Genomic DNA, 26,073 nt, shown 5'->3' with positions numbered 1-26,073 from the left:
TTTAGAAATGTAATTGACACAAATAGACTTTTACAGAAGCTCAGTCGCGTTCACAGCACACGACAGAACAACAAAACGTGTTTTGGTGTTACAAAAGCTAAGCTAACGGACTCGCTTGGTCCCATGGATGCTTGGTCACGGCTATGACCTGGATATGACGTCCGTCTTCACGGCTGCTCCCGGGGCGGGAGTTTCCTGTGTGTGTGTGCGTGGTAGCGCTGGCGTTAACGTGCGTGAAGTTGTCAGAGGGGATGCAGGAGTAGCAACAACAGAAAAGACCAGTCATTTAAGGTCAGTGAATGAATCAACTAATCAGCAAATGTGCTTATGTTGTGCTGCTTCAGAGGTCAGACTGATGTTGTTAACTAGTAGACTAGTAAACTATAAGTAGTCTTACTATAGTTAGACAGTTAAACAGTTAAAACCAACATAAAACATGTAGCTTGCAATGAACACTGAGGGAAACTAGATAAATAAGTACACCTACATGTTCTTAGTGTTTCATTGCACTGATTATTTTTTTTTTCTGCATCAAACAATAACACCATTGTATCATGAAGTCCATCTAAAACAAACACATGAGTTTATGCAAATGTTTTGCCATGTGGCTGGGTTACTTATAAGTTACTATACTTACCAGTTAGAATTCTCAGTTTTGGTCATGCTATCATGTGTAAACGAAATGTACATGTTGTGTAGTGTGTGTATTTATCCTATAGTGAGATGATTTAGTTTTAAACAAACAAGTTCTTAAACCAAATGGTTTTGCAGCTCTGAAATCTGAATCGTGACAGTTACTGATGAGAGCTGAGTGGTCGTTGACTGTGGAGTCACTATGAGTCTGGCTCTTCATGATCTCCTGGTCTGCTGCAGAGGGCTGGAGAATGACAAAGCAACAGAGAGGAAGGTAATCACACTTGGTTATGCACAATTAAATTATATGTTGCATCATTCTCACAACAGAACAAGTTTAACCTTCAAGCAGGATATGAACTCAACCTAACACATACCATTCATGCCTCCAGAAAGAGGCAGAGCGCTTCAGAAGACTCCTTAGAACTCCGGAGGTTGTGCAGGAGCTGGATCGTTCCTCAGGAGCTAAATCCTCCAAGCAACTCACATGGGATGCTGTTTTCAGGTTACCTGCCCTTGCTTATAAGTTATCTGAAATGCAAATACAGTTAATCAGTGTTACCCCTCACCTCTGTTTTTATTTTCATCTTTACTAATTATGTAATAATTGTAATAAACTGATTAGTGAAACTCACTAATATTATTAATGAGTTTCACTAATCAATTTTCATACAATGATTTCAGATTTCTGCAGCGATATGTCCAGAAGGAGACAGAAAGCATGCAGTCAAGCAAATCAGTCACAGCAACATCGCTGGCCACACGGAAGAAGAAGATGGCTGAGATGTGCAGTTTGATCAAATACTTCATTCGCTATGCAAACAAACGTAAGACTGGTGTTTTTTGAACATCACATCCACAGTTTAAATGAAACAGAAAGGAATCTGAGCAATGTACATGACCGTGGATGCTGCAGTGTTAGTGTTTCTCTGTCTTTGCAGGTGGGCCCCGGCTTAAGTGCAGTGAGCTGCTGAAGCATGTGATGGAGGTGCTGCAAAGTTCATACAGCTGTTCAGCTTATGGAGAGGATTATAGCAGCCTCCTAGTGAAGGACATCCTCTCTGTCCGCAAATACTGGTGTGACATCACTCCACAGCAGTGGCACAGTCAGTTTGTCTAAATATCTATGATTTAATGTGTTGAATCAGAGCATTAAATGTTTGATTAAAAATAGACCCAGTCATTAAATTGTGTTTTAACCAACTTTTAACTTAATACTGTCTCAGAATCTTGCATCCTGTTAAACAATCAAAGCAATCCCTGTCTATTTTTCCTCATTTATAGACCTTTTGGAGCTGTACTGTGGCTTATTCAATTCTTCATCCAAATCCATCAACCGTGTTTTGGTGAGCAGAGTCATCCACATGGTGGTCCAGGGATGCTGCGTGCAGACTGATGGATTTAACAACACTCTATTCAGCTTCTTTGCCAAAGCACTGCTTAATGCCAGGTGAAATTTATACTTAACGGTCAATATCTGCTAGTTACTCTCAACTCCAGTGAAACACTATGAAGTTCAGTTGTTAGATTAAAAAAATGTAAATGTAAACATTATGCAACATTTCACCTTTAATCCTATCATCCTGTTAGGCAGGAGAAACACTTGACTGTTTTGGAGCACCTCATCTCGGCTCTCAACATATTCTTGAGATCTTCGGCTATGAACTGTCGGACGAGGGTGTGCCATCTGGGAGAGGAGCTTCTGCCTTCGATACTGTATGTGTGGATGGACATGAGGCCCAGTGCTGCTCTCAAAGAGGATATCGTGAATTTCTTCAACCTGCAGATTTGTGTTCATCATCCCAAAGGAGCCAAGACTCAGGATACAGGTGGAGTGATCTTTCATTCTTTTTATTTCAAGCAATCTTTGAAAGTGTTGTTAATATATATCATAAGATACAATTCCATACACTCAAACTTTGGGCATTTGAAATTTGGGTCAAGATTTAAAGATAACCCACACTGTATAGCCTTGTCAACAAATAAGTGGCTGCTCTTCTCCCCTCATATATTAGGTGCCCATGCTGAGGATTGGACAAAGTGGCGGAGTCAGCTGTTCAGCCTGTATGATGCTTTGGTGAGAGAGATCAGTCATATAGGCAGCAGAGGGAAGTACGTAACTGGGATGAGACACATAGCAGTAAAAGACAATCTCATTGAACTCACAGCTGACATCTGTCATCAGGTATCGAGTCTTACATGTGCATAAATAAATCACAGCTTTGCTATGTCTGTAAGTTTCTAACAAGTTACTTGCTTTACACATGCATATTGTAGCTGTTCACCGATTACAATGACACCCACATTATGGAGGTGACCCAGGCCTCTGTAAGAGCTACGCAGATGGGCAGTCCCACCCATGGAGCAGCCAGCAAGCGCCGACGCATTGAAATGGGCTGGGAGATCCTCCGTGACCATCTGCAGCCTCAGCATAGTGATTTTGATGTCATACCATGGTATAAAATCACAATATGAAACACAAACAAACAAATGTTTTTCTCTAATGTCATGGGATGAAAATCCAACCTCATTTTTTTTCCTCCTTTCAGGATGCAGATCACTGCAGTGCTCATCTCCAAGTACCCATCTATGGTACCCTGCCAGGAGCTGGTCCCACTACTCTCAGCATTGTACCAGCTCCTGGCTGAGCAGCGCAGGGGAGAAAGGGGCCCATATGTGCTGCGCTGTCTGAAAGAAGTGGCCCGGTGCCAGACCCGCTACCCAGAGAGAGCCCAGGTTCACAGGGCTGAGTTGGGAAGGCTATGGGGTCGGGTGTGGGCCCTTGCACTGCGAGGGGTGAGCTCACCACAGATGGAGACCTTCAGCCTTGAACTGCTGGCCTCCATTGTCCATGGTGGACTCATTAATATCGACCGAGAGTTCTGGAAGCTTTTTTCTGCATCAGCTTGCAAAGTGTCACAGTAAGGTTTTTTTCTCTCTCATTTTACAAGGTTAAATATAGTCTTTGCCAGTACTAAAAAGTGTCCTTATCATAAATAAATTTGTTTTAGGTTGTGTTCATACTGCAGGCAAATCAGATTTTCTTTTCTGCCACTGCTAACAAGACCGTAGTATATGCCTTTATCATTACCATTTTCTTTTTTGTCTCTGTCCACAGAAATGCTGCTATGTGTCTCTTGCAAGCTCTGCTGAAATGTCCAGTCCCCAAAAGTCTCACCCTGAGGTCAGGCTGGGACTATGTAGGGATCACAGAGGGATCTGGATCTCCAAACCTGAAGGAGACCCTCATAGCCTGGCTGCTGATGAGTGATCAGAGTGATGAGATGGAAGAGAGCTCTAGACCTCACCCCATAATTTGCAGGTTGTTAGTGTGTTACGTTCCCACTTTAGATTTGTAGGATTATGACAGTAGACAATATTATTGTTGCGAAATTGACCTATTGACCTATTGACCTATTACTCGCTTGTTTAATTGGGTTAGGGTTAACAACTTGATACTGGTTGTTTACTGATTACTTAAGCTGCTTTCAGACAGCACTGAAGTCTAGACATTCTTCAGAGACCCCCCTACCTGCTCTCTTGTATAATATCTCAGTGAGCTCAAAGCATGGATAACACTGGATAGCCCACAAGGAGTAAATGGGCAAGTGTCTTGCCACCCTCTCATCTGTATCCTTCAGAGTTTCTCCTGCTGTTGTGAATGCATCTCTCCCAGAATATCTCTCGTCTTGTTAGTCATATGAAGAGCAAACTCCGGAGATTGTTTGACTCCACTTCTATGGACATTTTCTGGAGTGAAAATGGCCTTACCCTACTCTTTATCTTAAGTATAACAATAAAGGTCTGTAAAATTATGTTTTCTTGTGTACAGAGACTTTCACTACGGTCTAATATCAAACATCCTGATCTCCCTGACCCTGAAAGACAACAGAGCTGGCCTTGTTTTTTTGCTGGGTGCTGAAGGAGATGAGAGGTACGATATCCCTCTTGATGTCATTTAGCATCATTATTAATTGTTATAACTGTTGTACTTATTGCTATGACATTGTGAAATAAAAAAAATAATAATTTAGTTTTCTTTTGTAAAGTGCCTTTCTTCAAGAACAATCATCACCATTTGATGCCAAAGACAATCTGGAAGAGATCGAGAGACTGTACTTACAGTTCAGCTTTAATGCTCTGCCCTCAGAGATCGGAGGGACAGAGGAGTCACTGAAGACAACATCAGCTGGTGGCCAGTTCACGTCTGTCCCCAGTCTCAGAAACAAGTTGGAACACTCCCTGCTTTGTGTGGCTGACACCCTACTCAACTGCTACTCCCCTGATGTGAGTGAAACTTATATAGTAGAGTCTTAATGTGTCTGTGTAGTCGTCACATTGACAAACTCCTGTGTGTCCTCATCTGCCGTTTCACAGTCTCTGTCCACACCTCCAGACTGTCTGGTGCGCTGTTTGAGTCTGCTGACCGGAGTTCTAGCAGGTTATGTCTCCACAGGGGTTCTGACTAAAGAAGACGCCTGCCACTCACAACTGTTTACGAAGGCAAAGGTACATCATTTTTTCTCTTTCGCTGTCCATCATTTTTAATTTTGTTTGTTATGCATCTATGTTGTTGCTGTTACTGTGTTAAGTTTCATAGGATATTAATTGTGAAGCTGAATGCACAATGTAAATTATTAATGCAATAAAACATATATCCTGTTCTTGAGCAGTTTACATATAGAATAGCATGTAACTAATAGTTGAAATTAAAAGGACATTTTAAAAATGTAGCTCTTTGATGTTGAGTTTGTATATTTTTCCCTCTAGACTGTGGCCCAAGACTTAACTGGGTTTATTTCAAGTGTGAAAGTGAAGATGACAGAGGAGGGAACCATGGCTGCACTGAGGTCTGTCATGAGGCTGTGCATACAGTCAGCCAGCATGAAAAGCAAGGTAAAAATAAAAGTGGCAATTTACAATAATGCAGTTGGAAAAATAATCTTCACGGTGTCAATTTGTGGTCTGTTTTTCTCAGAGGATAAAATCTGATCTTTCTTTTTTTTCTGCAGGACAATGTTTGTGCTATCTCCTCGAGTCTGTTCACTATGATACTGCCAGCCAGTCTACTCAGTGAACTTGCGGAGATCTCCAAACTGTTGGTCAGTGACAGATATACAGCAGTACATAGATGTTAACAATGCAGAAATCTTAATTTCAAGAGCAGAGCCATTTCGCTGACTCCGTCCTAATACTTTCCTGTCTCTTTAGCTAAGTAGTGTGTCTAAAAGAGTCATTACTTTGGATGACGAGGATCACGGGGATGATGACTTTGATATGACCAGGACTCAACAAGGGGAAGATATTGATCTGTTTGAGGATGGCGAAGAGTCCCACAGCAGCAGTGATGGGACCCACAGACAAAAGGGAGACAACACAGATGCTTCCTGTGGGCCAGGTAAGAAGGGACCACTTGTTGTCTGAATTGTTGCCTTTCTTGGAGTTGGAATAATTTGGTGTAGTTTTAGGAACTTACACAAATTTGCCAATTTTCTAAAAAGTCTGAAGTTTCTGTCTCCATTATTTCAATTAAACTCAATTAAGTGTTTAGAAATTTAATTTGTGTAAAAGCATTAGTGTGTTTCATAGACCTCACATTAACATACATATCATCACCCCAACATATTACCCAGAAAATACAACTATAAGTACAAGTAAGAGTATACACAGTGCATATCCTGCGCAGTGCGGAATAGTGATATCTGATCATGTGTGATGACTTGAAACACAAATGAAGACATATTCACCTTAGACAGATGTTAGTACCAGGCTGTAGCTGAAACTGTTAATCGGTAATAACCTTATCAATGGATCATGGGGAGATGAATCATGGTTCTGTTGTCCCTCAGGAGCCAAATGCCTGTTAGCAGAGGATTATTTGGTGCAGCAGGACTTGGCTCTTCTCACGATTTTGGACTTCTTGTGTGAGTGTGGCTCTGTCCAGCACGTCCATGCTCTGCTTTTCAAACCCCAGGATGTGCGGCGCAAGCTGCTGCTGTTGCTGGAGCAGATTGACTTCAGCAAACCACTGCATCTCAACATGGTGAGTGCCAGCTTTTGTGGAGAGTCACAGTGGCATCAGTGATGCTTCAGCCACTAACTATTAATATCTGGTTCTCTTGCAGTATCTTGTTCTACTCAAGAAGCTTCCTGCTGAGGACTCGCTCTCTCCTGAGGAATTTGATTCACTGCTCCGTCCTCTGGCGTAACAAAACAATTTTATTAGTCTTTAATACTTAAATAAACTGTAGTTTGTGTTGTCGTGAATGTGTTTTACTGAAAGTGAATAACTTTGTTTCCAGAGACCTGTGTGGCTTATACCGTCAAGATCAAGAGATCTGTGCTGCTGCGCTGCTGAGTTTGTTGCCCTCCATCAAGAGCCTGGGGAAAACCCACCACTTGCCTGAGGAGATGAGACATGTTCAGGGATCCCTGCTGCAAGTGCTGTCTGGATTCTGGTTAGTGGAATATTTTTAAACTATGAACTTGTGCAGGACTGGTCTGCAATCATGACAATGAAGCCTCATGCTTCAAGGAGCCTTCAGTTGTTGATAGAGGAAGATCAGGTGTGAAACATGTCTCCCCTGTTGGGATTTTGTACACATCAGGTTTATCTGAGTCTGGTGCTGCATGAAAATCTATTATAGCTGAGCTGTATACTTTGTATGATGTACTGATTCATGGTTCTTATTTCATTAGTTTCCTGAGCCAAACAGGGAAATGCATAGCAATGGTGCGAGCTGCTTTAGTGCAGTGTCTGGTGGCTTTACTGGAGGTAAGTGCTCACATAGAAATTCTCTTTCTGTTGTTTCAGGCTTGAATTGTTATGTTAGGTTTTTTAGATCTCACTTGAAATCTAATTCATGCCCATGAGGGTAGTGGCTGGTGGCATGTTGGTCTAAATATTGCTGGGTGATTATTATGTTTATAGCTTCTCATTGATTATCCTCCACTAAAGAAATGTCTATGTGAAATGTGTCTTTGTCTGTGTACTTTCTATGGTTCCGTTGTCACTCTGTCTGTCTATAGGCATTTATCTAAACCTCTCCCCTCTGACAGGCAGACCCGTGTTGTAAGTGGGCAGTCCTAAGTATCAGAGGATCTGAGAACAGTCCAGTGTCCAACATCCTTCCCTCTCACCTGGCAGACAACCACCACCAAGTCCGCATGCTGGTGGCCATGTCAGTGGGGAGGTATGCCGACTTACCTGCACTAACAATGTATCAGAATAAATGTCATAGTACATTATACAGTAGATGTGATTCTAAAGGGATAGTTTGTTTGTGTGAGTTGTAAGTGAGGTTGTAAGGGGTATTTATTCATGGTCAGTGTGTTGCCTACAGTAGCCAGAATGGGATTTACACATGATGCTGTGAACAGGGATAGTAGATAAACTGTATTGTGGCCTCATTAAACAAAGACCCATATGAAATAATTAATAGTATCCTAACTGTATGTTATAATTGCACTATTTATTAGTACTTTAACATGCTGTCAGACAGCCCTTTGAACTGTTGATGTTATGTAGCAGATCAGTTGCTTGGGTTACACTTTCAATGGGCTCTCTGGTGATCTACTGAAATATTTATAATATAGCAAACAGTTACAAATGGTAATGATCTTCTCCTATGGGGCTTCAACACAATCAAGTCAAACGTACAATCTCTTTAATTCTACATATAATAAAAAAGGATGAAACTGTATTGAAGTCATTAACTGGATCATAGATCTAATTGTTGCCACATTATTCTCTTTCGTATCCAGATTGTTTCTGGACGTGAAACCAGAGCTTCCTGACAAAAGGAAGATGCTGCCATTGAAACACCAGCAGGCTGCTTTTGAAAATGTTTACCTGAAGGCTCAGGAGGGAATGAGACTCCCTGTGAGTTTATGTGCGATCACCACAAAAAGTAAACTTTCTGTTCAACTACATTCTCTGTTTGACCCTCCTGTTGTGTGATCATACGCAGAGAGGCAGTTCTGCAGAGGAGCAGCCGGACGAGGCGTTCAACCGCAAGGCCACATTGTTGAAGAGTTTGTCTGTGGTGATGTGTTGTAGCCCGGTGTGTGAGAAACAGTCTCTGTTTGCCCTCTTTCAGTCCTACAAGGAGAACAATATTGAGGAACAGCTCATTAAAAAGGTATCAGTTTCAGGTCATCGTTGGCTATGTCGAAAATAAATATTCACACAATTGGTGAAATTATTGTGTCGTTTACCACAGTATCATCCCAGTTGCTTGTAATGCTTACTGTGTGTCACAAATTTGACACTTGAGTGAAATTTAGTTTTTTGCTGTATATGTCTCTTTAAAAACTCACAGTGCTCACAGATGATCTGTCTTTCCCTTGACAGATGTTGTGCAGCGTATCCAAAGCGCTGGGCTACAAGAGTGTGAAAACATTTGTCAGTTCACACTTTCACTACTTGGTGGCAGAATGGCTCGCACAGAGACAATCTGATGATCGATACACTCTTGGCTCTTTCCCCTACATGTTACTAGACCATGACACTGTCAAAGATTTCTATAGGTGAGGAAATATCTTGTGATTTCCTTATTTTATTGTCACAGCTCCAGTCTGCATTGTTGTTCTGCAACCGTGTAATCTGCTCTTCTTTCAGTTCATGTTTCCCATTTTTATACAACAAACTTATGTTAATTAAATTCTGAATTGTGCTTATAAGGCTTTAAATGATGTCAGACAGCATTTATATTGTTATTAATATAAAGTGGACTAACCGGTGAATGATGGACCTAGTTTGAACATCCTTGCTTTTGCATGTATTTTTTAGTTCTTCCTACCAGGTATTGATCCCTCGCTTGGTCTTCCTGGATGACTTTGAGCAGGTGAAGTCTATCAGCAGGTATCTGGAGAAGGACTGGAAAGAGCTCCTGGCCAACTGCTTCCCTAAAATCATGGTCAACATCCTGCCATACTTTGCTCTTTCTGGCCAGGACTTACAGGTTGCACAGCAGAGAGAGACAGCCCATAAAGTGTATGACCTGCTTAAAGATTCCAACTGTCTTGGGAAACAGGTTGGTTAATGCAGTTGAATTCTACTGGACATCTGGGGTTGGAGTTCAGATCTTGTACAGCTTCTCTAATTTAACAATATGAGGGGAAAAAATAACTAACCTATACAACTCACAAATGTGCCCTTGCAGCACACAGAAAAGTGGATTTTCTGTGTGTGAAAGTGCAGCACATCAACTCAAATCACATACAGGCCTTTTGCACAGTTACACCGGAGTGGTTACTTTACTATGTGTGCAGTGAATGCTACATAGATATATCATTGAACAGCATCTTTGTTTGGAATGCGTCCACAGCAAATTGACAGCCTCATCCACACTAACCTGGCAGACATAGTGGTGGAGCTCCTGATGACACTGTATGAAAGAGGTGGAGATGAAGGAGCCAGAGAAGACCTGAAACCCTTTATAGGGTAATGATTATTTGGATTTACTATTATTCAGTTCTGTTATTATGTAGTAGTATCCTTTTACTCATTCATTTTATCTCCAATTTTGGAGATAAAAGAAAAACGAGAGGGTAAATGTGTGTTTCACATCCCTCAGTGAACTTGACCCTGTACCAGACCCACCATACTTCAGCTCCTATGTCATCAGAGCTACTCTGGACTACCTGAGCAAGTGCCACAGTGCCAACCACAAGTCGCTGGTCACCATCCTGTCAAAGACCCCGGTAAGGTCTCTCTCTCTCTCGCTCTCTCGCTCTCGCTCTCTGTGGGTTTTCATGATCTTTATTATTTAGTAAAGTTTGTATTATTGACTGTAGTCATCATGATTTCTGTTTTTGTAGATGTCAATCCAAAGGATTCTGCTGGCAGTGTGTGAAAGAGCAGCAGAGACGACTAACGGCTATGAACGTCATCGCATCCTCCTCATGTATCACCTGTTTGTCAACCTGCTGCTTAAAGAAGTGAAGGATGGTCTGGGAGGGGCCTGGGCCTTTGTCCTCAGAGACATCATCTACACACTCATACACCAAATCAACGGCAGGTACGTCCACACACACACACACACACACACACACACACACACACACACACACACAGATGTAATTATTTTATTGAATAGATTGGATACAGAGCTCAATCAGTTTGTTCCTTCCCCCAACAGATCAGTTCAGTGTGATGAAGTTTCTACCCGAAGCCTCTCTCTGTGCTGCGACCTCTTGACCTCTGTGTGTCAGGCTGCTCTGCAGTTCTGTGATGATGCTCTAGACTGCCACCTACAGGTCATTGTTGGAACTCTCACGGCTCAGGTGACAAATCGACCTGCCATCTCACAGCAGGTTAGTAACCATCAGTTTTTGTTTAGCAACGTGCATTAAATTATAGATTGTATGCATTAGCTAATAGAGGCCACAAAAGTAAGATACTCTCTGCTGGTCCTCTTCTTCGGCTTTGTTTGGCTAAGTTTGGCTTTACCATAAAAAAATGTAATCTTAAAAATATGTTAGACAAGACTTGACTGGCTGCATTGTTCTTTTATTTTTTTTACACAAACCATATCATTGGTAGAGCTTATTTATTACTATTGTTATTATTGTTGTTTCTGAGAAATTCTTGTCTTATTTTAGCACTTCATGAGCCACACATTTGAATTGTTCCTTCTCCTGGGCCCTCTAGGTGCTCAGTCTGTTGCAGTTCCTTGTGATAGAGAACCAACAGAAGCTAAAATTAGCCATCAGCAGGTTGGAGACTTTCCCAAACCTCCCTGAATTCAGGGAACTGCGGTCTGTTCAGCACAGACTCAAATATAACACTGGGACTTTTACGCTGCAACAGGTAACACACAGACAAACATGACATACAAATGTCAGTATTCTTCATTGTATTATTTCTTTTACGTCATTGTGTACTGATTAATGTGTTAAAAATAGATGCATAAAATTACATTTTGATTCATTTGTCAGACATGTATCCCTTGGAAATCACAAAAAGGTGTCACACAAATGACATGAATGTAGTCAGAAATGTTATGTGCAAATTTGTGAGGTGAGTCACAATGGTTGGATATGGTTGACTAGAAATATTTAAATTTTGTGAGGAGTCTGAACTAACCACACATACATTCCCTGTCCCATGACATCAAACTCTTGTTTTTGATATCATACATATTCATTATAACACAGATATGTGTCAGATATGAAGGAGAGGCCTAACTAATATCATGCAATTGTGTCATATATGGAACTACATTATGGGGTACATGGATGTTGCTCAGTATTTTGAGTGGTGGAAAGGTCATTGTTATCACTAGGCTGGTTTCCATCAGCCCGTTTTTTGTATGCAGTTTTGATTTTTCACCTGAATGGAAACTTCAGCTTCCACATTTTACCACCATGTTTCCAGTGCAGTGAAATCTTAAAAAGATTACCTTCCACAATATACTGCACCGGAAATAAATAACAGCGGACGAGAGGAGGTGTATGTGGACTAATGAGGAAACAAGCATACATGCACAATGTAAATTATGTTAAAATATGGGCTACAGTTAAATGGAAATCAAATAACTTATATTTCATCACTGACCCATGTTTTTCTGGCTTCCTCTCTACAGGAGATTGAGCACTTCCTGTCAGTGACGTCCTGTAACACTTTGCCTCTGACCAGACTGGAGGGACTGAAGGAGCTGACCAGACAGCTGCGTGACAAGAAGGGACAGATCAGAGGCCTGCTCAAACAGTGCCACGGTATAATGCCTGAGGAGGATACAATTAATTTGCATAAGAGCTTTGGGCATGTTCTATTGAGTGTCTCTGACTTTAATGCTGTCTGTTTTTATTACACTTGTAGATGAGCCCAGTGACAGTGTGCTGGTTAAATTGGTCCTGAGTCTGCTGCAGTTCTGTAAGCTTGCAACCAACCACCCTGGTGGAGCCGAGATACTGGGTAATCAGTCAAACAACTTCTACAGCAGATATTCAAGAGTCAATATACAGTATAATCTTATTGTAATGTATGATGTACAAAATGCAAACTTTATTACTAGTAATTACATTCATGGTGTCTACTCAACTTTATTCATGCAGCACATATAAGGTAGAAAATAGTGAATTAAGTTATACAACATAAAGTATATAAAAGTATATAATAAAATATACAAGAAAACAATAGTAAAGAATAGCAATAAATTGCAAAATAATTGATATCACAGATAAAATTAAAATTAAATAAAGTAGTTCAAACACTTAAGCAAATTGATGCAAACAATTTAAACTGTTAAAACAGTGACTTGTGTGTGAGTTTGTAAGGACTGTGTGGGCTTTTGTATGATATTTACTGTGTTCTTGGTGATGTGTGCACATCTTTCAGTTTTTTGAAGGTTTACAAATTCAATTCTTTCCCTACAGAGGCAGCAGGGAGTTGTCTGGGAGGACTGGGTCCTGTAGATTTGTCCACCATTGCCCTGCTCCATGGCAGAGACCCTCTCTATGAGAAGGCTGTGTCTCTTTTCACTTCCACAGAGTCACAATGTGTTTACATCATTCTCAACTGCCTGAACGACGCTCTCACTCAGCAGCGGTACAGTGAATGCTTGACCACAATAATTGAAATGTTGTTGTCTGTAACAAAGGCAGAATTGGTGGTCTGTACTGAAATTTACGGTCTTCTGCTTTGTTATTGGGTGTCAGTATTGAGGTGAGGAAGGCAGCAGTACAGTGTGTGAAGAACATCCTTGCAACTAAGTCTGGAGTTGACGTCTGGGAGCAATACAAAAACAATAGAGACCCCATGCTGGCCTACCTTAATCCCTTCAGAAAGGCAAAGAGCAAGGTGAGTTGGTTTGGTTGCATCTGTGCCCTTTAACAAAATGTATTGAATAGGTTTTCACGTGCAAATGTGTTATTAGATGACTGCTGTGAGTGATCAGGAGAGTTCGGAGGCCAGGGACAAGCTGGAGAGTCAGGAGTTTTGGATTCCTCAGGCAGGCGGGCACAAGACCTGGCTGAAGGCTCTTTGCACCGCACTGCTGGACAGTGGAGGAGTCAAGAGTGAGGCTCTGCTCCTGTCACGACCGCTGTGTCTGGTAAGCACATAGAATTTACAGAAAGAATATGATACAGCAAGTTTATTTGGAAACTCCCAAAACAATCTCCCCTGATCCATTTGTGAGTCCAGGTCTTATTTCATTCTTTATCTGTCTCCAGGTGAAAGTGGACTGCTGTCAGAGGTTGCTGCCACTTATCATTCACTCCATCCTCCTGGAAGACTTTGACGGTTCATGGAGGAAGTTGCTCTCATCCCACATACAGGACTTTTTCAGTTTCTGCTCCAGAAGTGCAGAGGCCTCCAGTCGCTCTGCCACGCCTCTCAACTCTAACACAGGTGAGTTGAGGACTATGAATCTGGATTTTTAGCCCGTTTATTCCTTTTAAATATTCTCTGTGTTTGTGCTGACCTTTTCACTGTTTGATTTTAGCTGCACTTATATTTTTTGAGATAAACCCTCATCAACAGCTTATAGTGTGTAATTGTTTTGGTGTTTGTGATAAGCATGTATTAATCTTGACAGAATCTGACACAGCCAGCCAGGGCTTATATGACAAGGCATCTCTGCGTACCATGCTGGCAGTTATTGACTATTTAAGACACCAGCAGAGACCACTGAGCTCTGATAGGTTTGTGATGTTATTATAATCAATCAATAGTAATATACTTTACTGTTCTGCATTTTTACCACTGTAGATGCATGTTAACCCACAAGCAGGATTTATAATATCTTTGAATAAGACTATGTGCACTTTTTGCAGTAATTCCTATGGCACAGTATGCAACTCAAACTTCTGGTTGGAGCTGAACTACCTGGAGGTGGCCAAAGCTGCTCAATCCTGTGCAGCTCACTTCACTGCTCTACTGTACACTGAGATCTACGTTGATAAAATCAAAGCTAACATGGAGGAAAACTGCAGGTCTGCAAAGATCCCCTTTTCTATACATTTGTTTTATATTAATTGTTTAGTTATGTGTTACATTAAAACATATACACATGACATTTTTTGTTGTTTTGTACCCCAAATTAAATGTTTAATCTGTAATTATTATTAAGTAATAATAATAACACCTTTTTTCACAATTATTATTATTTTTTCAACTTGTGTTTTTTGCAAATCTGCAGAACAAAGTCCAGAGCAACATATAAGATCAACTTTGAAGATCACAGCCAGAGCTTCACCATCTCTAGCCTGACAGAGAAAAGTATGGGAGACACCAAAATCAGTCTTCAGGTCAGTCCTTCATGTCACTTACTGTATGTTTCTGCATAAATCATTAAGTTGTGTTAAATAATGCTACAATTATTTTTTAAATATTACTTTGATTGACTTAATTTTCCATTTTGCTTCCATTGTATAGGGTTACTTTTGAATTTAGGCTCTTTATTCTTGTAAATATTTATAAAATAGAGTACATTTCAGCACAGGGCAATTTTATCATTTATAATACAAATTATTATTTCATTTGCAACATGTTTGTAGGAGCTCCTGATCGAGGTTTATCGTAGCATTGGAGAGCCTGATAGTTTGTATGGCTGTGGAGGGGAGACGATGACCAGTCCTTTGACCAGGTATTGACTAGCTGATATTTAAACCTGCTGGTTAATTATGTTTTCTTAAAGCTGCCTTAAATCTCAGTCTGTGTTTTGTCCTTTCAAATTTCAGGATACGAACCTATGAGCACGAGGAGATGTGGGGGAAAGCCCTGACCTCCTACGACCTTTACTCTTCTCTGCCTGAGGCCACTCGACAAGTGGGAATCGTGGAGGCAAGATAATTAAATCTGCATTAGACGACATGTTTAGTTGAATTGCACCTGTTGAAGCAGTAGGATGAAGAAACATTTACAAATGCTCTGTCTTCTGAACCAACAGGGCCTGCTGAACTTTGGCCTGAGCAGCATCCTTGCCACTTACATGAAGGGTCTGGAGAGTGAGGGCGTGGAGTGGGGGCCTGAACTGAGAGAGCTGTGCTTTCAGGCCGCGTGGAGGAACACCCAGTGGGATTGTGAGCTGTCGGAGAGGTGAGGGGAGGGGACATGAACTCAAAGCTGAGAGCACACTATCAAGTCAAACACTGTGACTGTCTCTCACTTATTGCTTTATTTTTCTTCAAATATTGTTTCACCAGGAGTGAGAAATCAAAACCTGGCTTTCATGAATCAGTGTTTTGTTCCCTACAAGCACTGAGAGACAAAGAGTTCTCCATATTTGATGAAATGCTAAAACAGACCAGGTTTGTCACACATGTAAACATTTCATGAGTATTCCTAATTAATTTCTCCTATTGGCAAAAGTCAACCAGCCATCTATGTTCTTGTGTGCTTCTACAGGGCTGCAGAGGTGGAGGAGTTGTGCAGAGGCAGTCTGGAGGCTGTGTCCTCCCTGTACCCGTCTCTCAGGAACTTGCAGATCATCGGGGAGCTGGAGAGTGTTAAACAGCTCTTCTCCAGGTGAACACAACAGCACAGTCCATAGCACAAGCAAGACTCTAAGTGGTTCATGAGAACTAATCAAATACGTTTGATTTATTTTATTTGTTAGACCCTTCTCAGATGTGACTCTGAGGGATGTTTGCAGCCAGTCGCGACAGCACTCCCAGCTACTAGCTGACAGTGACTTTGCTTTGGTGGAGCCCATTCTGGCTGCCCGGTCTGTGGCCCAGCAAACCCTGATGTCCAGAGTGGAAGACCTCGAGAGCAGCCAGTGCCTCAGCTCTGTGCTCACTGACCACCTCATGGAGCTCTGCCAGCTGGCTCACAAGGCTGGGAATACACAGGTAGCATCCCAGTAGCTATGTTTACATGTACAGATTTTCTCAAGTGTGATTAATATCATTCCGATTAGAAATGACTACTTCCTTTTTGAGATGGATGTAAAAACCATCAATTTATTTTCCCTTCTCTCTCACATCTGTGACTTTCATTTCTGTTCTTTCTTTTTTTTTTCTTTTTAATGGGCCTACATCATGTTCATAAAAGACTGCTACTGTTACACATGTAGGGCCGACATGCGATAAACCAAACCAAGTAGTTATAATTGGAACAACTTTTTACATTAAAACTGATCGCATTGACAATCAGAAAGACATTTTTGTTTCCGAGTGGACCATATCAGACTATATCTGATATGTATTGGCATGCTTTTTTATCCTGATCATCTTTTATTATGATTATTTGTGTCCCTGTAAACATAGCTTGATTTTTAAACAGATTTTAGGCTATTAGGTTAGTTTCCTGGTTTTCTACAAACTCCTGACAGTGCTGTGACTCCTGTACAGAGGGCAGAGCAGGCAGTTTACCAGATGAAACAGCATGATGACAGAGGGTCCTGGATGTCCTCACCTGTGTCGTCATGGCAAATCGAGGAAGCCCAGGTGTTCTGGGCAAAGGGAGAGCAGGGTCTGGCTCTGGGCCTGCTGAGACAGATGATAAACCACTTGGAGGAAAAGGTCAGAATGTACTGTCTACTTTAATAATGGGATGCCACACTTGTCAGAATGCTATTACATGAAACTGATTCTGTCATCTATGTACAGTATTATCCAGAACGCTTCACTGCATTACTCTCTTGGTTTTGTGATATATTTGTTAGGTGGATTTTAATCCGGCTCTTGCTCCAGTTTACACTGAATGCCTCAGGTTGTGTGGTAACTGGCTCGCCGAGACCTGCTTGGAAAGTCCTGGAGTCATAGTGGAGAAGTATCTGCAAAGGGTAAGAGGATGTTAATAACCTGGCTCAGACACATTTTATTTCAACAGTCATTTCAGTAGACCAGTCTGCTCAGGGAAATGGCTCAAAGTGACCATTTTCATGCAAATAATCATGTGCTCATATAAGCTTCCCATTGAGAAAAGAAGGATTCATTATGCATCAGCCAGGCAGTGTGGTGCCACCTGCACTCTTAAACACACACATAAATAATTAATATACATCCAGATAAATTAGAATTATGCCTAAAGACAGAATATGAACTATAACTTCTGCAGGTATTACAGTTTATTTCCTGAGTCCATGGTAGATTTAATTAAATTATTCATGGTGTGTGTGCACACGCACGCACGCGTGTGAATGAATGTGTGTTTTTGCTTTTTTTTTGTTTTCTCTGTTGTTTGTCCACTCTGTTTTTTTTTATTTGGCTTAATTTTCCTTTTGAAGCCAAAGCTGCTGAAGCTGCTGTATGTTAAATGCCTCTCCTGTGTTGTGCCCTCAGGCAGTGGACATGATTGAGGGGGAATCAGGAGTGCAGGACTCCAGGCTGCAGAGTCAGCGGACTGAGGCTTTTCTCTCTCTGGCCCGCTTTTCTGATGCTCAGTACCAGAGCATCGACAAATACATGAACTCGTCTGAGTTTGAGAACAAGCAGGCCCTGCTGGAGAAGGCCAAAGAGGAGGTGGACTTGATAAAAGAACGCAAAGTGACCTCAAACAGGTCTGAATGCTGTTAATGTTTACTGATTCAGATTTAAAGGTCCAGTGTGTAAGAGTAAGGCCCTATCCACACGGAAAATGGAATGAAGTGTAAATTATCTTTTTCTTTGCCGCTTTGAAAACGTTTCCTGTAAACACGGCATTATTTCAGGAAATGTCTCCATCCACACAGAACCCCCCAAAATGACTGAAAATGCTGTACATATGCCAGTCCTGTAAGTGGCACTGTAACGCGACACCAAAAACAGAGAGGAAGATGCTACACACATTACAATGTATCTAATCACAGAAATGAAGACAGGATGAACCCAGCCTGGGGAAAGAAAGGGAAATATAGAAAGACTATAAAAGTTATCATAAAGCAAATAAACCAAACAACATTGTTGACAGCTTTGTGACTTTGTCACTCTATTTAGTGACTTTACAGACCCTTGCCAACTAGCAACAAGTCTAGCTGTATGTACTGCGAGGGGAGAGTCGGTCTGACTGTAGACACAGAAAAAGAGAGAGAGAGAGTAAAACACTGTGACCACACTGAGTTAGAGAAGGAGGAGCTGTAGACGTGCAGTACAGCCGACTGCTTATGGATCAAATCACTGATCTGTTTCATTCAAGGTTTCTCCCCCACTTATTTTGCGATTCAGTTTCACTGTTCATTTTCACTTCTTTTTTTCCTTCACCCCTGTGTCTGAAATCGATGAGGACAGGTCATTTTCTAATGATATCTCCTTCATTGACATTAGTTGGCTACACTGCTAAAACAATCTCCTGCAAGAGTGTGACAATGACAAAAACCACAAAGATAGGGGCAGTGAATTCCAGTGCAAGAGAGAGGTGGGACTGTAACATCATCATTTTCACAAAGTAGCTTATTTGTTGTCTACACAAAATGCAATGCTTTGAGATTTTCCCAGTTTCTGTGCGATGAAACGCCAATACGACAAAAAAAGCAAACTATTCACCTCCACCCATTTCTGTGTGGACAGGTCCTAAGTGACATCTAATGTTGAGACTACAGATTGCAACAAACGAAGGAACCCTTTACTCACCCATCGCTATCTCTGTGGGAGGAGCCTGTCTTCCTCATTTATGCACATTTATTCAGGCAATCAGTTTTTATTTCAATGCAAATGAACACTTATACAAACATAATCTGGGTAAAATATTCAATTTCTCTGAATAAACCCTCTTAAATGTTGTTTCCTAAATGTATTTAGGATAACTTTGGATCCCTCACTCTCCTTACCTGTTGATATATCTTTGCAGATACACAATAAAGGTGCAAAGAGAGGTGGAGTTGGACGAGAAGGCCCTGTCTAACCTTCAGTTGGACAAACAGCGCTTCCTCTGTAAGGCGGTGGAGAACTACATTCAGTGTCTGGAGCAGGGAGAGGAGCACGACACCTGGGTATTCCGCCTGGCTTCACTCTGGTTGGAGAATGCTGACGTCAGAACTGTAAATGACATGATGAAGGTTGGTTATCAATACCATTATCTCTCAGTAGTCCAGTATTTCATGTGCAGAGTAAAGGCACTCATAAACACATGGGGAATCAACACCACTTGGTTAAATGTAAGGTCAGTGTTGTTTTGTGTTTCAGAAAGGGGTGAAGCAGATTCCTTCCTACAAGTTTCTGCCTCTCATGTATCAGCTGGCTGCTCGCATGGGAACCAAGATAACGAGTATTGCAGAGGATACAGGCTTCAGTGATGTGCTCTATGACGTAATGCTTAAATATCTGAAATGCCAAATATATTTGCCTGATGATGCATTAAAGTGCTGTATTTGATCATATTACTTTTCCTGCAACGTTTTCTGCCCTCAGCTGATCTGCCGAGCTTCTCAGGAGCACCCACACCACACGCTCTTCATCATCTTTGCTCTGGTGAACGCCAACAAAGACGAGAACTTCAACAGGACCAGGGCATCAAGGAGCACTCCAAGGCAGCAATCACAGTTTGATTTGGTGGGAATTTTATTAAAATCAATCTTTTTCAGATATTTACATAGTATACATATTATATTGGTATACGTTTACCTCTTCCATGAACAGCTTAAACTATTAAGACACCATCATTTTTTTAAATTGTTATTTTATTAATATTTATCATAAACCAATCTTGATAGTCTTGTAAATAATTAAATATGAAACCTCTTCCTATACTGTATTTACCTGTCTAAAGTACATATCTGTAGAGCTACACAGTTCTGCTTTTACAAGTGAGGTTTTTCTGGGGCAGGAGCGTTCGGAAGTGGCCAGAAAGATCATCAGTGTGATCAGAAAAAAGCGAGGTCCGATGATTCGAGGGATCGAGCGTCTGTGTGATGCCTACATCACCTTGGCTTACATGGATGCCAGTAAACACAAGACCGAGAAGAGTAAGTAAGCAGAGCATGGAAAAATTAGAATGCTGGATAATAACAAAATGAAAATGTAAAGTATGTATATTGTATGCTTGGACAAAGAACTGCTCAGGTAGACCCATTGTTTTTTTTCCTTGTTTGACTATAGAAGCTATTCCCATCCCTGCTGATCAGCCCATCATGCAGATCAAAGACTTGGATGAAGTTGTCATCCCCACAATGGAGATAAAGGTTAAAATTATGGACCACATCACCTTTTATTATCCACATTAATTGTTGTTGGGAAAAGTGTAACAAGGTGTTGTCTCAGAGAGAGCTAAAGAAGATGAGCAGTTCTCAAGTTCTCAAATTTTTTCAAGTGCAAGAAGCTTTATTTAATTTGATTTGCTCTCAGCAATTGACTGATGATTTTGTTGAATAACACATTTAGCTCACATACAAACTTTATATTGAAGTCAAGTCAACTTTATTTCTAGATAGTAAAATAATAAAATGGTAAAAATAGGTTGACTATTCTTATCCTGAAGTGAAAGCCAAGGAGAAACCCTATTAAATGTTAAGCGACATGTTATCAGTTTTGTGTCCAGCCTTATTTTTGTGAGCATAACAAGAGTTTTGTTTTTCTTCATTTTGTTAAATAGGTGGATCCAACTGGTTGCTATGACACCCTGGTGACTATCAGGTCCTTCATGCCCCAGTATCGCCTGGCCGGAGGAGTCAACCTCCCCAAAATCATTGACTGTGTCGGCTCTGATGGCAAGAGCAGGAGACAGCTGGTTAAGGTACATGTGTGTCTTAGCGTTAGAAGCATGTTTCTGTTGCAGACGTGCAAAGACATTTTCTTCTCTGTAATAATACTGTATGTGTGTGTTCTTGGCTGAAGAAAAAACAACTTGTGAGATTGCCATCGTGTAAGATTAATGTGTGACCAGTGCTGACAGGAACCCATTCACTTCACACCTTTCTTCTTTTCATTTCACTTAAGCCGTTGGCAATAATTAATCCCGTCTTTGTACCAGGACAAACACACAGTATGTTGTTGTACAAATAGCTTTATAATGAAGACATTCCTCAGAAGTGTGCGCGTGTGTTTGTGGAAATACTTAAAGGCTAATAATTCACCACTTCATCACCACCATCGTTGTGAAGTAACACTGTTGCAGTTTGTTTTTCGTGTTTGTTTACTTTTATACATTAACAATGTTAAAAACAAGAACAAGTGTCATTAAACACAAAAATCCAGATACATTATAAACACTAGGTACACTCACTGGTATGTCCTGCATATATATTATAGGCCCAGAATATCGAAATACTGTGCAATAAAACCTGTTTTATATACAACACACATACATATTTTGGATGCTTTTATTAAAGAGATAACCTGCATAAAACATTTTAGAGCTGAAACAATTAATCGATTACTAAATTAATTGACAACTGTTTTGATAATCGATTAATCGGTTTGAAGCTTTTTTCATGATTAAAACAAGATTTCTGATTGTTTACGCTTCTTAAATGTGAGTATTTTCTTAATTTCTTTGCTCTGGATAACAAAGAACTCATTAAAAGTTAATCATTTTGGTTTGTGGACAAAACAAGACATTTGAGAACATCATCATTTCCAGGTTTGACGAACACCGATCAACATTTTTTTAAGGTTTTCTGATATTTTATGGACCTAACGATTAATCGAGAAAATAATTGACAGATTAGTCGATTATGAAAATAATACAGTTAGTAATACAGTTGAGGCTCAACTCAAACCTATGCGTGGCTGGTGCTTATCCTCTTAGCTTTTAATTTTTTTTTATCTGGCGTACTTGCCGCGTAAGTAAGACTGGTTTATGGTTGCCAAGACTTGATCAACATCGGATTAAAGAGTACTTCTGTTACAATCAACTATAAAATCGTTTGTTCATGTTTCATTTATTGCATGCTTTTCTTTGTCGTGTCATGTTTTATTAGTTGTTTCTTATGTGTACTGTTTTAAGCACCACTGGAGTTTTGCACTCACTATCTCATTGTATCCAACACACTAAGAATAAAGCTTTCAAAAAATACTATAACAGTATGTTATCCTCACATAAATAGGGCCAGGATGACCTGCGGCAGGACGCGGTGATGCAACAGGTCTTTGGCATGTGCTCCATGTTGCTGCAGCGCAACACAGACACTCGTAAGAGGAAGCTCAACATCAGGCGCTACAAGGTTATACACATTATTCTCTCACCTATGAAACTTTATTTTTCATTCATCTAAAGTAGATCAACAGTACAATGTCAATAATGTTGCACAAAATCGCACTTGTGCTTTATCCTCAGGTTGTGCCATTCTCGCAGCGTAGCGGTGTGTTGGAATGGTGTTCAGGCACTGTTCCCATCGGGGAGTTTCTGGTGGACTCCAATAAAGGAGCCCATAAACGCTTCCGACCCCAGGACTGGGCCCACTTATCCTGCCGCAAGAAGATGATGGTACTGCTCAGGCATATCACTGTGCTACTGTGGAATTAATAATTAATGAACTACAGTTGCCTGTACAACTGCAGATTTATCATTGGAAATTCAGATGAAAGTAATAGGAAATTTAAACTAAATTTAAAAAAAGCACTTGGCATGATTGATAGCAAATTTGAAAACCTGCTCTGTTGTCTTCTATCGTCTATCACGATGCGTAGGAGGCTCACAAACTTGGGTTTGATGACAAGCTCCAGGCCTACACTGATGTGTGCAAGAACTTCAAGCCGGTCTTCAGGTATTTCTGCATGGAGCGATTCCTGGATCCAGCAGTGTGGATGGAGAAACGCCTGGCTTACACACGCAGTGTGGCAACCTCCTCTATAGGTATATGAGTTCACCTGGTAGCGTACCATGAGAATAATGTCATTCAATTGACGAAGACTGTTGCACAGTGCATGCATGCCTACAAACCTCAACATAAAAACAAAACAAAAAACATTTTGAGCCTAAAGTGGCCGACTCCAATTTAGCTATTTACATGCTGTGTATTCTCCCTGTCAGGCTTTTATGCAAAGGAGGGGCCTGCTGTCCTGGCAGCCACTTGCGCTGTGGTTTGTGCCGCTTTGCACTGAGCATAAGACAGGGCCCTATTTCCTCCGTCTGAGTTGGAAGTTAAAAGTGAATTGTTCAACAGGGTATTTACTCAAATTTCAAATTTGTAGGCACATTTGTTAGGGGTTTTCAATGGGTTTAATCCATGAGTGGGTGGCTGCATTGAAATCATGAATTAACTCGTGAATTAGGTTTGAAGCAGATGCTTTCGTCTTTTTGTGTCTACAGTTGGGTACATTGTGGGTCTGGGTGACAGACACGTCCAGAACATCCTGGTTGATGAGCAGACTGCTGAACTGGTGCACATTGATTTAGGTATGTTTTATTCTTGTTTGTGTAATACATATATATATAGATATAGATATATATTACAGTATATACAGTATAAACACAGCGGTTTTTTGGTTTGAAATCATTGTAGAAATGGCTTTGTAGGAGATCTATTTATACATCACTTTATCTTTTGTTTCAATAGTTACCCATCATATTAGCTATCATATATTTATTCTTCACATCTTTGTTTTCCAAATCTAAAGATGCCTTTTCATGCTTTTACCTTTCAGGTGTGGCCTTTGAGCAGGGGAAGATCCTCCCCACACCAGAAACTGTTCCCTTCAGACTCTCCAGGGACATTGTGGACGGGATGGGCATCACTGGTGTAGAGGGAGTCTTCAGAAGGTGAGGAGGAGTCAGGGAGGAGTTTGTGAATACTGAGATTGTGTTCTGATGGTAGATATTTCTTTAATACTTATTAACCAAGGTTAAAGGAAAATAAAGCCTGAGAATGTTGTTTGTTTTCATCACATATGCCTTTTTTGTCAAGAATATAAAAACTTGAGCGCATTCACCACAGATCTTGTTAACTGCTAATGTACATACTTAAAATCACTTCTGATTATATTCTAAAATGTTTAAGTTGATTTCCTAAAATTTCCTTTGAGTCAGCCAGAATTTTAGATTCTTGCCACTTCACGTTAAAAATCTATTTTTGGAGACAGGGTTTTACACATTTTGGTTTGTGTTGCTTTCAGTGACACTGTAACTCAACTCTAACGAAACACAGCTTATAAGGGTAATTAAAAAGGACGACATATCTAAACCCATTGATTAACATTTATGAACAGCAGAGTCCCATCAGAATGAAGAAAGTGTTATAATTCTTTAGTGGCTTAACTTCACCTATTTCCTTGTTTAGATGTTGTGAGAAAACCATGGAGGTGATGAGGAGCTCTCAGGAAGCTCTGCTGACTATTGTTGAGGTACAAACACACAAATATACAGACAGAAACATTTATTAGCTGTTCCTCAATTGCATTGCCATTGTGTGTTTTCGTAAACCGTATATTGTTTTGTGCTGCTTCATGTGTGAAAACAGGTGCTGCTGTATGACCCTCTGTTTGACTGGACCATGAACCCTCTGAAGGCCTTCTACCTGCAGCTCGACGAGCAACAGGAGCTCAATGCAACACTGAGCTCCACGATGGGGGGAGATGACATAGACAACCACCGTAAATCCAGGTGATCCGCATAGAGGATATGTGGTGTCTTTTTTTGTTTTTGCGTCATTTTGACATCATTTCCCACTGCTCATAAAAGCCGTAGTGTGTAACTTTTAAATATAAATAAATGTCTGTTACATTTAAACCATCGTCAAATGAGTTCACACAATACCGATTCATGATATTAGCCCCACATGATTCTCTCACATTTCTCATTTGTGTTTGTACTACTGAAGTTTTAATGCTCGTTCTCTTGCAGTGACAGTCAGAGTTTTAACAAGGTGGCCGAGCGGGTGCTGCTACGGCTGCAGGAGAAGCTGAAGGGGGTGGAGGAAGGCACGGTGCTCAGCGTGGGAGGGCAGGTCAACCTGCTCATTCAACAAGCCATGGACCCCAAAAACCTCAGCAGACTCTTCCCAGGATGGCAGGCCTGGGTGTAGAGCTGAGAGAAGGTACGCAAGGTCCCTGCCTCAGCCTTCATGAGGGAGTGGACACATTCAGCCAATTGCTGAGTTAAAACTTTTTTCATATCTCATTTCATTTCAACTTCCTCAGCTGTTGAAGGAAGTGATGTGGTGAGAGATGAGAGAAAACATGTGGCCGACTCAAACAAGCTTAATAATATTATATATTATTATTTTTTTTGTTTGATAGTGAAGAACATAAACTGATTATCATTGTATTGTAATTGCCACTGTCACAAACCTTTGCACTTTAACCCATTGAAGAAAATGTTCATCTGTGAATTGAAAATCCTTAATTCTTAACAATTAAACTAGCCACACTGTCTTGATTTTTTTTTTCTGTAAAAGTCAAACATATTTTGTTTTATACTCAGTTGATTGGAATGTTTTTTTTCTCACTGTTGGACTGATGTTTAAATTGATGAACCATTCCCATACTATTTTACATGAAAACCATGTATGTATAAACTGCCTTTAAATAAACTTAACTTCACCATTAAATTCCTCTATAAAACAGTAATTTGTTTCAGTTCAGCTGTGAGCACATTAGAGGTTGATTCATTCAATAAGTTTGAAGTTTAAGATAAAC

The 26,073-nt window shown here is 40.6% G+C and overlaps 1 protein-coding gene across 2 annotated transcripts; it reads left to right on the top strand.

Moving 5' to 3' along the window:
- The first annotated feature begins 82 nt into the window (after positions 1 to 82).
- On the top strand, positions 83 to 25,938 carry atm (ATM serine/threonine kinase). Of its 2 annotated transcripts, XM_058634451.1 has the most exons (63): positions 83 to 291; positions 772 to 907; positions 1,026 to 1,138; positions 1,318 to 1,460; positions 1,575 to 1,739; positions 1,918 to 2,083; positions 2,224 to 2,462; positions 2,649 to 2,818; positions 2,911 to 3,089; positions 3,183 to 3,554; positions 3,752 to 3,955; positions 4,466 to 4,567; positions 4,683 to 4,920; positions 5,011 to 5,142; positions 5,404 to 5,529; positions 5,646 to 5,735; positions 5,845 to 6,031; positions 6,483 to 6,676; positions 6,759 to 6,838; positions 6,936 to 7,091; positions 7,333 to 7,408; positions 7,693 to 7,826; positions 8,398 to 8,515; positions 8,604 to 8,774; positions 8,987 to 9,162; positions 9,425 to 9,668; positions 9,963 to 10,078; positions 10,212 to 10,338; positions 10,456 to 10,655; positions 10,776 to 10,950; positions 11,288 to 11,446; positions 12,222 to 12,354; positions 12,458 to 12,553; positions 13,015 to 13,186; positions 13,297 to 13,438; positions 13,515 to 13,691; positions 13,813 to 13,990; positions 14,178 to 14,283; positions 14,416 to 14,574; positions 14,781 to 14,889; positions 15,139 to 15,227; positions 15,322 to 15,424; positions 15,531 to 15,679; positions 15,787 to 15,891; positions 15,989 to 16,108; positions 16,200 to 16,434; positions 16,936 to 17,106; positions 17,250 to 17,369; positions 17,869 to 18,086; positions 19,352 to 19,559; positions 19,687 to 19,809; positions 19,912 to 20,052; positions 20,327 to 20,465; positions 20,599 to 20,681; positions 21,092 to 21,232; positions 22,545 to 22,661; positions 22,775 to 22,924; positions 23,128 to 23,293; positions 23,750 to 23,836; positions 24,085 to 24,199; positions 24,717 to 24,780; positions 24,897 to 25,039; positions 25,280 to 25,938. In XM_058634451.1, the coding sequence occupies exons 2-63, from the start codon at positions 836 to 838 to the stop codon at positions 25,458 to 25,460; spliced, it is 9,264 nt and encodes a 3,087-aa protein (XP_058490434.1). In that variant the 5' UTR covers positions 83 to 291; positions 772 to 835; the 3' UTR covers positions 25,461 to 25,938. The 2 variants fall into 2 exon arrangements, with proteins under 2 accessions (XP_058490434.1, XP_058490435.1); XM_058634452.1 differs by lacking the exons at positions 4,466 to 4,567; positions 4,683 to 4,920; positions 5,011 to 5,142; ... (47 more) ...; positions 24,897 to 25,039; positions 25,280 to 25,938 and adding an exon at positions 4,130 to 4,453.
- The last annotated feature ends 135 nt before the right edge of the window (positions 25,939 to 26,073 follow it).

Source organism: Solea solea, chromosome 7, assembly GCF_958295425.1.
Source record: "Solea solea chromosome 7, fSolSol10.1, whole genome shotgun sequence".
In the NCBI taxonomy this organism is placed as follows: domain Eukaryota; kingdom Metazoa; phylum Chordata; class Actinopteri; order Pleuronectiformes; family Soleidae; genus Solea; species Solea solea.
The sequence above is the reverse complement of the archived record's forward strand: the minus strand, read 5'-3'. Positions and strand labels throughout refer to the sequence as shown.